At 36.8% G+C, this 13,230-nt stretch overlaps 1 protein-coding gene across 9 annotated transcripts in view; it reads left to right on the forward strand.

The window, feature by feature from the left end:
• Positions 1-13,230, forward strand: part of ZNF248 (zinc finger protein 248) — a 59,273-nt gene that overhangs the window by 19,845 nt on the left and 26,198 nt on the right. For 2 of the 9 annotated variants that reach the window (XM_030797822.1, XM_030797821.1), the window contains exons 4-6: positions 3,354-3,480; positions 3,753-3,848; positions 8,367-12,720. In XM_030797822.1, the coding sequence (XP_030653682.1) occupies positions 3,354-3,480; positions 3,753-3,848; positions 8,367-9,868 (1,725 nt within the window). In that variant the 3' untranslated portion in view covers positions 9,869-12,720. Of the gene's footprint in view, positions 1-3,104; positions 3,481-3,752; positions 3,849-8,366; positions 12,721-13,230 lie in introns of those variants that run through there. The other 7 variants (XM_030797824.1, XM_030797825.1, XR_004026677.1 and 4 more) reach the window with 6 other exon arrangements.

Raw genomic sequence — 13,230 nt, forward strand, 5'->3', positions numbered from 1 at the left:
CCTTAGGCTCTTCTTGGCTGTGACAGTTTCTCAGACTTTCCTTGTTTTTGATAACCTTGACAATTTTGAGGGGTTCAAGTCAGGTGTTTTGTAGAATGTCCCTCAGTTGATATTTGTCTACTGTCTTCCTCATGATTAGACTGAGGTTAGGGTTTCTTAGAGGAAGACCACAGAGGTAGTGTCATTCATTCACATCATATCAAGGGAAAATGCTATGAGCATGATTTATCACTGTTGATTACCTGGTGGAGGTAGTGTGGCCATGTTTCTCCACTGTAAAGTTGCTCCTTTGTCCTTTGTTTTCAACTGTACTCTTTGGAATGAAGTGGAGAGTTATGCTGCACCTCCTTGATGGCAGAGTATCCATATAAATTATTAGGAATTCTGTGCAGGAGATTTGTCTGTTCTTTTGTGCTTATTTATTTAATCATTTATTTATATTAGTATGAACTCATTGCTAGTTATTTTATACTTTGGTTATAATCCAACACTACCTTGTTCATTTTGTTGCTCCAACTCCTTCATCTTGACAATGAGGCTGTGTTTTCAATTGATTCCTGTGTCCCTTTGACATAGCCCATTATTGTGTTTTTGTTTGAGTACTTTCTCATTTTCTGGTACCAGAAGTGATTTCAGGCTCATTATATATGTGCTTTGCCCCAGCCCTAGAAGCAGCTGGTTTTCAAAGGAGCACTGGTTTTCTTTTTTTTTTTTTTTGAGACGGAGTCTCAGCTCACTGCAACCTCTGCCTTCCGGTTTGGGTGATTCTCCTTTCCTCAGCCTCCCAAGTAGCTGGGATTACAGGTGTGTAATCTGGGATTACAGGTGTAACACTACACCCAGCTAATTTAAATTGTTTAGCTTTGTAAGAAATTGCCAAACTGTCTTCCACAGGTGCTGTATCATTTTGCATTCCCACCAATTGTGAATCAAAATTCCTGTTATTCTGTATCTGAACCTAAAATTGATATTGTCATTGTTTTGGATTTAACCGTTTTAATAAATGTTATGATATCTCATTTTTGTTTCTGTAATGACACATGATAGTGAGCACTGTTCATATGTGTATTTGCTATTGGTCTGTCTTTGGTGACGTGTCTATTCAGATCTTTTGCCTATTTTTCAAGTTGCATAATTTGTGTTCTTATTATTGAGTTTTGAGGGTTCTTTTGCATATTTTGGTTCTAACACCTTTTTAGGTGTTTGCAAATATTTTTTCTCAGTCTGTGGTTTGCTTTTTCATTTTTGTAAAAGCATCTTTTGCAGAGCAAAACATGAATTTGATGCTATAAATTTCTCTCTGTGAACTACTGTCTCTGCATCCCATAAATTTTGATAAGTAGTATTTTCATTTAAAACATTTAGAGATTTCTTTTGAGACTTCCTCTGTGATCTATAGGTTATTTATATGTTGTTTAGCTTTCAGGTATTTGGAGGATTTTTCAGCCATGTCTTGCTTATTGGTTTCTATTTAATTCCATTGTAGTCTGAGAACATGTTTTTTTTATGATAGCTATCGCATTGTTCGTTAAGGTGTGTTTTATGGCCCAAAATATGTTCTATGTTGGCAAATGTTACATGTGAACACGAACAGAATGATAGATTGTATATTTTATTGTTTGGGATGAAGTATTGTATAAATGTCACTTAGATCAAGTTGGTTGATAGTACTATTTTGGGTCATATATGTACTTACTGATTTTCTGCCTGCTTGATCCATCAGTACTTAGAGCGGTGTTAAGTCTCCAATTATGGTGTATATTTCCAAGTTCTGCTTTTACTTCTATCAGTTTTTGCCTTATGTATTTTGATAGTCTTTTGTTAAATGCATAAATGTTTCAGATTATGTCTTCTTTAATATGATTTTGAACCCCTCCAGTAAGCTGTTAATTTCAGATATTGTACTTTTCAGCTCTAGAATGTCCATTTTATGTATGTGTGTGTGTGCACATGTGTGTGTGTGTATACATGTATTAGAGGTGTCCGAGACCACCCCCAGATTATTAATGATTCCCTAGGATGACTCAGCATATATTGGAGCATGGCATTAGAAACCAAAATTGGGGTGCTAGATGTGCCAGTTGTTGCTGATGTATTGTTTCTTGTAGACCCATAGTCATACTTATGGCCATGATTTATTATAGTGAAAGGATACAAAGCAAAATCAGTGAAATTCCTAGTTTTCCCTCAATGGAGTCTCACAGAACACACTTAACTCCTCTAGCAATGACATGTGACAACGCACATAAAATGTGTACCAAGGAAACTCACTAGACATTTGGTGCCCAGAATTTTTATTAGAGGCTGGTCACATAGGCACTTTCTGCCTATTATGTACCAAAATTCTAGACTCCCAGAAGCAATGCACATACTGAGTATAAACCATATTACTTATACAAACAGCTTAGGCTCAGTGAGCCGTTCTTATCAGAGAAGGTTAAGGTCAGAACCTTTCTGAAATCCAAGTTCCCAAATGCCCATCAACGGTGATCTTTTGTAGCAGACCTTTCAGAGGTTAGTAGTCTCAGGCTTGCTGTATTAACCTTTTTCTATATAACACACATACCATGTATGTATTGAACTTCTCTCATTTTCTCATTTATTTTGTTAATATTTTCTTCTGTTTTGTTGAACATATTATAATTCATTTTGAAGTTCTTGTTTGTTAATTCTACTATCTCGGTCACCTGTGAATTTGCTTTTTTTTTTTTCATTGTCCCTATCTCTTCACATACCATGAAATTTTTTTACTAGATACCAAATATTGTGTTTAAAAACAGAAACATTGGAAACATTGGTGGAAGCTCCAGAAGATGATCTCATTGAATGGAGAGGATTCATCCTTTTCTCTGATGGGCATGTAGACTGCGGGGCAGTCACTTGAATCAATATGTGCTGAGCTTGGTCATATTCCTTTCGTATTCATTTCAATCCCATTATTTTAATAACAAAGTTTTACTTCCTTGATGACAGTTAACTTGATAATGTAAAAGATAATATGAATCCACTAATATTTCCTCTGTAACTTCAATCTCCCTGGTACACACTGCTAGTTCCTGCAGTGTGCAACTTAATAAATGTTATTCTGTGTATCTCCTTATCAGGTCATAAGCACTCTGGGAACAGGGACCATGTTTGTCTGTTTTCACCAGTAGGATTTGCAGCAGCTAGCACAATTCCAGACCCTTAGTAGAAACTCAATTTATACAAGGTATTTTGTATTCTATATAGTATAGCACAGAGGGAGGTAACTTGTCATTTTTTAGTAAACTCTAAAGAGATTAGTTCTCTTAAATTTTTTCTATATCATCTAGTTCTGACCATTTCATGTAAAAAAGAGTATACTATTACAGGAACAAGTGTCATTCAAGGATGTATGTGTGGACTTCACTCAGGAAGAGTGGTATCTGCTGGACCCTGCTCAGAAGATACTATACAGAGATGTGATCCTGGAAAATTATAGCAATCTTGTCTCAGTAGGTAAGGAGTTTTTTTCCCCGCATGGCTATCAATTGCATGCATTTACTAGTTGATGCCCTGTAGTCTTCTGATGTAAAGCTTGAGATTGAAGGCTCTGAGATGACTGATCCCATTTGGCCACCATAAAGGTGTTCTTCCCTCCTCAGGGATTGGTTCATTTGTGCACCTTCTTTGAGTAGCTGGTGAAGCTGTGCCTTTCTTCCCCATCATGTATTCAGAGCCCCTGAAACCAAGCTAGTTAGCTCCAGTCCTGTGGTATTTTCTCTTAACAGGGTATTGCATTACTAAACCAGAAGTGATCTTTAAGATCGAGCAAGGAGAAGAGCCCTGGATATTAGAGAAAGGATTCCCAAGCCAGTGGCACCCAGGTGAGTTAGTGATTTCAAGGCAGATGAAAGCCAGAGGAAATTAGAACTTAGGTAATTGGTCTAGGATTTGTCACCTTTGGAATATTTTTCACAAATATCTATTTTTAGCCCCAGACCTTTGGAAATGATCGAAAACAATTGGCCTACATCCCTGTTACCTTAATCACTCCTCTATATGTTATTCTTACTCATAAATGCCTTTCTTGGCTGGGTGCGGTGGCTCACGCCTGTAATCCCAGCACCCTGGGAGGCTGAGGAAGGCAGGTGGATCTTGAGGTCAAGAGATCGAGACCATTCTGGCCAACATGGCGAAACCCCGTCTCTACTAAAAATATGAAAAATTAGCTGGGTGTGGTGGTACGTGCCTGTAGTCCCAGCTACTCGGGAGGCTGAGACAGGAGAACCATGTGAACCTGGGAGGCAGAGGTTGCAGTGAGCTGAGATTGCGCCACTGTACTCCAGCCTGGCGACAGAGTGAGACTCAGTCTCAAAAAAAAAAAAAAAAAAAAAAAAAAAGCAAAAAACAAACAACAAAAAAACTTTTTGTTGTTTGTTTTTTGTTTTTTTTACATTTTAAAGTATTTTACTTATACCTATAATCCAAACCAATTGGCTTCATTTTAGATATGTTTTCTTGGTTAGTTTGTCTTTATCTTTTAAAATTGTTTGCCTGCCTTCTGTTGTCTTGGACACCTTTTGTTAGCTGACAGGTATTCATGCAATCCTTCCATATATTCATTTAACAACATATGATGAGCACTCACTATGTCTGTTATGTTTTAGGTAATTAACAGAATAATGTCCCTGGTATCCTAGGGTGTGTATTATAATAAAGGACAAAAAATGCATGTGTGTGTGTACATGTCTGTGTGTGTGTATATGTGTACACACCCATGTGCATATGTGTGTGTATATAGGTACACACTGTTGGGTCATGGTAAGTGCTGTGAAGAGAATTCACACAGGAAAGGAGGACAAAGAATGACGGTATAGTCTGTTTGGCGAGTGGGTTAGAGAAAACCTTTTTTAGGAGTTCCCACATTAGAGATGAGGCTTTAATAATATGGAAGTATGAGCTGTGTGGATTCAGTGTAGTCCAGGCAGAGAGAACATCAGATACCAAACCTCTTAGACAGGTGTGTTCTTAGAATGTTTGAACAGTGTCAGGGAAATCCCTGTGGTTGGAAGCTAGCGGGCATGGTGGAGACTGGTAGGAGACAATGTCATGAGAAGTAATACGAGCTGTGGTAGATACATTAATTTTACTTCTGGTGCTATGAGAAACTGTTTTGAGTAAATGTAAATCAGCTTAAGTCATCAGATTTGATTTACAGTTTAAAAGGAGCTCTCTGACATCTATGCAGTGTATATACTGTGGTGGGTGGTTGTGAGTGGCATGAGTAGGGATAGGGTACCATTATGTGCTTCAGAGGAGAGAGGATAGTGGCTGAGACTGTGTTGGAGGTGCCAGAGGTACTGAGAAGTGGTAGGTTTGTACAAATATTTTGAAAATGGAGCCAAGAGCATTTGCTGTCAGATTGGATATGAGAGAAAGGAGAATCAAGTGTGACCCCAATAATTTGTCTCAAGCAGCTAGATAAATTAGGTTATCATTTACTGAGACAGAGAAAAATTAGAGAGGAGACATTTAAGGGAGTTATCACAGATTTAATTTTGAACACCAGAAGTTGGAGATAACTCTTAGAATTGAGTCTGTTTTTGACTAGGAGATGGAATATGTGTAAGTATATGGTTGAGGTCAGAACTAGAAGTATCCATTTGAAAGGCATCAACTTTAGATGATGTTAAAGGAATGAGGCAGAATGAGATCTTCAAGTGCAGAAGTCAACAGACTTTTTTGTAAATGACCAGATAGTAAATGTTTGAGGCTTGGCAGGCCTCATATGGTCGTGGTTGCAGCTGCTCCTCATCTTCTTTTTTTTCCTTATTCCTTCTCTTTCTCCTCTTCCTCTTTCTCTCTCCTCTCTTTTCCTCTTCCCTCTTCTATACTGCCTCATCCAGCTTTTTCCCTTTAAAAACTTAAAAAACATTCTTAGCTCAAGGGCCATTGCCTTGCAGTTATATGCCAACCCCTTTTCTGGAGTGTGATTGTATGTAGGTGAGAGTAGTCCTGGGACAATAATGCTTTTAGTAAGTATTAAATTCATCCCTTATAGGATATTGAGGAATAACAATCTGAGCTACACAAAACCAGACAGCCTGGTTTCCTTTAGTCAAATGAGGTACATTCTTCCGTGTTACTGCTATCTTGAATGGCAACCATGGCATCACTGTACTAATAAACCTGTTAATATCTCCTACTGGTCTCTTTGTTCTTATTGTTATTTTTCATTTAAAACTATCTTCTATATACCTTTATATTCTCACTTTTCATTGATATAACTCAAAAGCAAAACTATGTCTATGTTCTCTCATTCCTGACTCAGTCTAATTGTTAGTTGTCTAATTTCTAATTCCTAGTTGGTTCTTTCCTCTTTTTTTTTTTTAGCTTAAATTATTCAATTTATCTTCCTTTAGCTTAACAAACTAACCTGAAGTTGCTGCTTACTAATAAATTAAATTTCCCTTTCTTTTCTTTTCTTTTTTAAATTTTAAACCTTTGTGTCAAGGGCTGACTTTCAATAGATCGCAGCAAGAGAGCTGCTCAGTAAATTTCCCTTTCAATGACTATAATAGTGTAGTCCTTTGCTACCTGTCTTAAATTTCTTTGTTTCTGCTCCCTAAAATTTATGTCAAATCCCATCCTATTCTGTATCTTAAATTTTATTTGCAAATGTTTTCTCATTTATTGAAAAACTTCTGTTCTTGTTTGCCTTGCCTTTTTTCAGGTAATTCATACTGTGTTTGTAAAGTGTTTAGACATCGAATAGTAATGGCTTGTTATTATTTCACTTGTTTTAAGTTAGAACTTAATTTTTTGATGAAACTTAAATAGCCCAGATTTTATGACATTAACTCACCAGTGGCTGTATACCAAAAACTCAGACCTGTTCATATGGCTTAGGGTTGCTTAGGGTTTCTTTCTGTATTTAGATTTTTGTTCTCCAAAAGAGAAGGGCCTCTGTTACTAATTTGGATATTTTGATAATTACTTTGTTGATTATCTGTGTAGCCAGATTTAGGAGAGATCATTCATTTTCATACATTCTGAAAGTATTCTATGGTACTCTTCCTAAATACATATTCTGATATTTTGTCCTCGTGTATTATAGCTCATCAGGTACAGGTTGGAAATAATTCAGTGCATGTTGCTTTATAAGAATAATGTACAGTTACATTATAGTAACACCTGCCAAGATCTGGACTCTGGTCACAATAGAGGAGATAGCATTGAGCAAGGGATTTATTTTATGTTACAGTGAATTATATAGACAGTAACTTCTAAAGGATGGAGTAAGTGAAGCCTTAAAATGGTAGAGATGTTATAGAGATTTTTGCTATCATTATTTTATTATTATTATTATTAGTTTTTGTTTTTAAGTTAAAATAGCAGTTCACTGAAGGATATCCAGGATCTAAGGAGAGATAAGGATAAAATGTTTCTAGTTGAATGGAAGGTATGTTGTTGGGGATGAGCAATTTCTGAGAGTCTAATCTCTAGCCAAACTGCACAGAAATATTTTTAATCGATTTGCATGATGTTGAGAAGATGAGGGTGTAAACCATGCTTTACCTCTGCCAAACCTAATTCTTAGGTTTCTCACTACCACTCACTCAATTTCCTTTTTAAAAAAACAACTCCCTTGAAGTCATTCTCTGTGCATTTCCTGCTCTTTGAAAGAACAGCTCTCAGAATATCTCCATCTCCTGTTTATCATGTCTTGAGTTTATTTCACCTTCCCTAGTATGCTTTTCCTACAGCATTAAAAAAAATTATTTCTTCTCAATAAAACTTAAAGAAAACGCTGGATCTTGGGCTATATAGGACTATTCTTTTGAACCCAAGGAAGTTGATGTTTTCAGAATGTTAATTTTCTTGCTGATTCAAAGATAGAAAGAAGCGTGTACTCTGGTGGGAATTCCACCCTAGTAAACTGTGTGTTAGGGGATTAGGACCAAGCTCTGTTTTGTCTCCACCCAACCTAATGCATCCTCTGAAACCCCTTGTCTGCTAATCTTCACCATCACTTTATTCAGTGTTCATTGTCTCTGTTGGGTTCACCCCATTTTCTCGGAGTTTTTCTATTTCTGAATCAGCCACTCTGGTTCCCTGTGCTGTGAATTTTATTTCACCTTTTCTTTTCAGTTTTGAAGGTTATATTTATAAAGTGTTAAATATCATTGACAATTTCCTCTCCCTGTTTCCACTGAATCATGTTTATGTTTTCCACCTAAACCTTGGAGGGTAAAGAAAATGCACACTTGAACTCATTTCACACCAGGAAACTGAATTTAAAACAAAAGAATTGACTGTATGATAGGGCATTTGTGTAAAAGTCTGATTCCATCAGAAATGTATTAAGGTTCATAAGATGTGGTTATTTTTCTCATTTCTAGAAAGGAAATGGAAAGTTGATGACGTGTTAGAGAGCAGCCAGGAAAATGAAGATGACCATTTTTGGGAGCTTCTATTCCACAACAACAAAACAGTAAGTGTAGAAAATGGAGATAGAGGAAGGAAAACTTTCAATTTGGGCACAGACCCTGTTTCTTTAAGAAATTATCCCTATAAAATATGTGACTCATGTGAAATGAGTTTGAAAAATATTTCGGGCTTAATTATTAGTAAAAAGAACTGTTCCAGAAAGAAGCCTGATGAGTTTAATGTATGTGAGAAATTGCTCCTTGATATTAGGCATGAGAAAATCCCTATTGGAGAGAAGTCTTATAAATATGATCAAAAAAGGAATGCCATTAATTATCACCAGGATCTCAGTCAGCCAAGTTTTGGCCAATCTTTTGAGTATAATAAAAATGGACAAGGCTTCCGTGATGAGGCAGCATTTTTTACAAATAAGAGATCTCAGATAGGAGAGACAGTCTGTAAATATAACGAATGTGGAAGAACCTTCATTGAAAGTTTAAAGCTCAATATATCTCAAAGAACTCATTTGGAAATGGAGCCGTATGGATGCAGTATTTGTGGGAAGTCCTTCTGTATGAATTTAAGGTTTGGACATCAGAGAGCTCTTACAAAGGACAATCCTTATGAATATAATGAATATGGGGAAATCTTCTGTGACAATTCAGCTTTCATTATCCATCAGGGAGCTTACACAAGAAAGATTTTCCGTGAATATAAAGTGAGTGACAAAACCTGGGAAAAGTCAACTCTCTTAAAACATCAGATAGTACACATGGGGGGAAAGTCTTACAATTACAATGAAAATGGAAGTAATTTCAGCAAGAAGTCACATCTTACCCAGCTTCGGAGAGCTCACACAGGAGAAAAAACCTTTGAATGTGGTGAATGTGGGAAAACCTTCTGGGAGAAGTCAAACCTCACTCAACATCAGAGAACACACACAGGAGAGAAGCCCTATGAATGTACTGAATGTGGGAAAGCCTTTTGCCAGAAACCGCACCTGACCAACCATCAGCGAACACATACAGGAGAAAAACCCTATGAATGTAAGCAATGTGGAAAAACATTCTGTGTGAAGTCAAACCTCACTGAACATCAGAGAACACACACGGGGGAGAAGCCCTATGAATGTAATGCATGTGGGAAATCCTTCTGCCACAGATCAGCCCTCACCGTCCATCAGAGAACACACACAGGGGAGAAACCATTTATATGTAATGAATGTGGAAAATCCTTCTGTGTGAAGTCAAACCTCATTGTACATCAAAGAACTCACACTGGGGAGAAACCATATAAGTGTAATGAATGTGGGAAAACCTTCTGTGAAAAATCAGCTCTCACTAAACATCAGAGGACTCACACAGGGGAGAAGCCATATGAGTGTAATGCATGTGGGAAGACCTTTAGTCAGAGGTCAGTGCTCACCAAACATCAGAGAATTCACACGAGGGTGAAAGCTCTTTCAACATCCTGAATGATAGAAGCCTTCATACACTTGTGAAATTGGTTATACAGTTTCAAAAAAGGAGATCAAAGAAAGCCAAAGAATGTCAGAAATTTGTAGAAAATGACTTCTTGTTTGAATATGTAAAAGCTTTCAAGAAAAATTAAAACTTTTCATTAGAAAATTTGTACTGAGGGGAATTCTATTCATCTAAGTAATATGGTGAAAATATTTATCTAGAATTTATGTTGTTTAGTGTTATATTCCAGACGTGATACCAAAATTTTATTGCAAATATAATGGACAATATTCATTTATACCCATATTCACAGTGGAATCTGAAGCTTATAAAAGTTGAATGACAGCAGCATTAAACATACATGTGAAGAGTCCCCGATGTTTGTAGACCTTATGTGAGTATGCTAATATAATAAATTTGAGTATGCTTGATTTGTATATTGGAAATCAACATGATTGTGAGGGAAAATATGTACCCTTAATTGAGTAACTACTATGATATGTGTTAATATTTTCCACACTAAATACCATTGGTGTCTTTATAGGTTGATATAATTATATATGTGTATGTACATATGTTTGTGTGTATATGTAAATATATTTCTACACACATAAATATAGTGATGTGCTAGTATAACCTCATACTGACTTAAAAGTTCTGATTGTTAAATTTTAAGGAATTTTGTGAGCCAGTTATTAAAAACAGTCATTATTTAAAATATGTAAACTTACAGTTAAATTAAAAACAAAGGTAATAAATACTCAGCACTCATCACTTCTTAATTACATTGCTACATTTCACTATTACCTTCGTTGTTTCACTTATTTAATCTGTATGATGAAAATACGGTATAATAGTGTGCACTGCACATCTGTCTCTTCCCAGCTCCACATTCAGTGCTGTCTTGATAGCTTGGACTTAGTGGAAGTGTTTACACCATGGAAATTGACAAACTATAAATCAGGGTTTTAATTTTCTCAGAGAACCTGCTGTCAAATATTTACAGCACATCACTGTGTATATATGAAAACATATTTGGCAATACAAACTGCATACCCCTTCTATTTCCTGACATAAATAAATGGCTATGGCCATTTACAGCTGAACCACGTCTTCAAGAAAGAAGCCAAAACTATTTCTGTGAGGTTTTTAAACTACCTCTGAATCCGTCCTACTCTAAATACTACCGGAGTCTCTTTGTAGGTTGGCCAGTATATGTTTTTAGTGAAATATTATTTCACAAAGAACTATATCACATACCTTTCCTCTGACTGTTTCCTGGCATATATGCATGAATATGGCCGTTATTGAACTATCACTTCAGTAAAGAAGTTAAACAGTACTTTTCTGAGGTTTTTCAGCTACCTCTGGGTCATTCTGTAATGTAAATGCTGTTAATAAGAATTGTTTTTACATGAATTATGCAAAGGTTAACAAGCAGTAATACTGCACTCCTCAAAAAGTGGTGGTATGTAATGAAAGGCCCTTTTCATGCCCTTGATATTTCATTGTGTATCTGTTTAGGCATGGTCTATGTAACACTAGTTCTGCATATTAGTATTTTAGAGTGTCTCTGCCTCCCTTGTCCTGTTGTTTCTTTTGCCCCCTTGGAACACATTGGCCAGCAGTTCTAAGAGACACTGCCCACGTGATGGCCATTCCCTACTTCATCCTTGCTGAGCTAAATTTTATATTTTTGTGCATCCTTCTCCCAGATGACTTAGGTCGTAAGTCCAGATTAGTCAAAGCTAATCATAGAAGTTCTATTTTAATGATTTTGTTGGGGTGAACTTGGGAGCAATGAGATGTTTGGGAAGTATTGTGTAGTACTTCTGGGAAAGATCTCCTTGATACAACATTGTCATGACATGAGAAGAGACTCTTTCTGCTGGGCTTTTTCACGTCTGTAATATGGTTTTGGCTTCTGTTTGTATCTCTGAAGGGCAGTAGCCTGAAGATAACAGTGCACAAGGTGGGAAAAGCCAGCTCAGAGGTGACGTTGCCGAGCTACTCTGCTCTCTATACCTGCTGTCTACTGGGACTTCGTATAACCCTCAATAACTGTTTTTTATTTGGTCTTAGGGCTGTCTGATACTTAGAGCTGAAGGCATTCCAGCTGACACAGGAATATTTTTCTAAGTGTTAATGTTGTATATGGTAATTAGGGGGAAGAATTGTTTCTTTTGACAAGTTAATATAGGGATGGCTGTTTGTATCAGCCATGGTTCTTTCTGGTGGAAAACAGAGTTCTCCAACTGAAAACATTTTAATGGCAGACTGATTACAGTGGTGTGGGCCAGAAACAAGGGACACTGAAACACCCAGAGACTTGTATCAGCAGGAAGCCATTGCCATTCTGAGCCTTGAAGGGCAAGGATGGAAACAGTGTTACCACAGCCCAGTAAGAACTGCTGTCATGGAGAAGGGGCCACCTTATAAGAGACATCATTACTACCAGAACTGTGGTGCCAAATTGCTGGTGCCTCTCTTTGGAGAAACCAACCAGATACATCTGCTGAAAAGCCCAGGTGGGCACAGAGAAGGGTGGAGAGAGAATCTGGGAAGAGAAATGGAGAATAAGCAGCACAATATTTTTCATTTCTGTAAATTCCTATGTAGAAGGCTCAGTGTTAGAAATAAAGTTACTCTACTAGTTGCAAGTTAAGTGTTTCCATTTGTTCTGCTTTCTTATTGGCATAAGGAAACTCCCTTTGGAACCAGCAGATATCTGTCTCCTTCAACATGTCTGAAGCAGACATTATATTAAATTACATTATTCATATGTCCCTGTGGTGTTTCTTATTGTATGTGGTGTAAGGTAAGCAGCTCTGTATTCTTCCAAATAAATAGCCAGTTGTCCCTGCACTGTTTGATTAATTCACCCTTTCTTGTGTTAATTTGATACATTTTTATTATGTACTTAAATATGTGTTACGACCCTATTGCTTTTGACTGCTCAATGCAACTTTTCTGTATTCTTCTAGTAATAGAACCTGTCATTGTGATCGGGGGTGGCATTTACCCCAATCCTGGCTCCACAGAGTACTGTGTCTTCATGTCCTCCACATTTGTATTGATCCAGAAATGATAGTTTGTTATAAAATAGGCCAGTGACAAGCCATCCTAGATTTTTTTGTGTGTGTGTGTGTGTGTTCAGTTCTTTATTCCAGACTTTGATATATCCACATGTCATGTTTGTACTAAAACATACATAATTTGTACCTTTGTGTAGTATAATAAGAATTCTTAATTGACCATCAACAGAAAAACGCCACATTGAAAATGAAATATTAAAGTCAATCTAATTAACAGGAAAAAGACAGGGACGTATATTATCAAAACCGCTATTCAACATTATTCAGGAGATTGTGGA

This window comes from Nomascus leucogenys, chromosome 18 (genome assembly GCF_006542625.1).
Source record: "Nomascus leucogenys isolate Asia chromosome 18, Asia_NLE_v1, whole genome shotgun sequence".
In the NCBI taxonomy this organism is placed as follows: Eukaryota; Metazoa; Chordata; class Mammalia; order Primates; family Hylobatidae; genus Nomascus; species Nomascus leucogenys.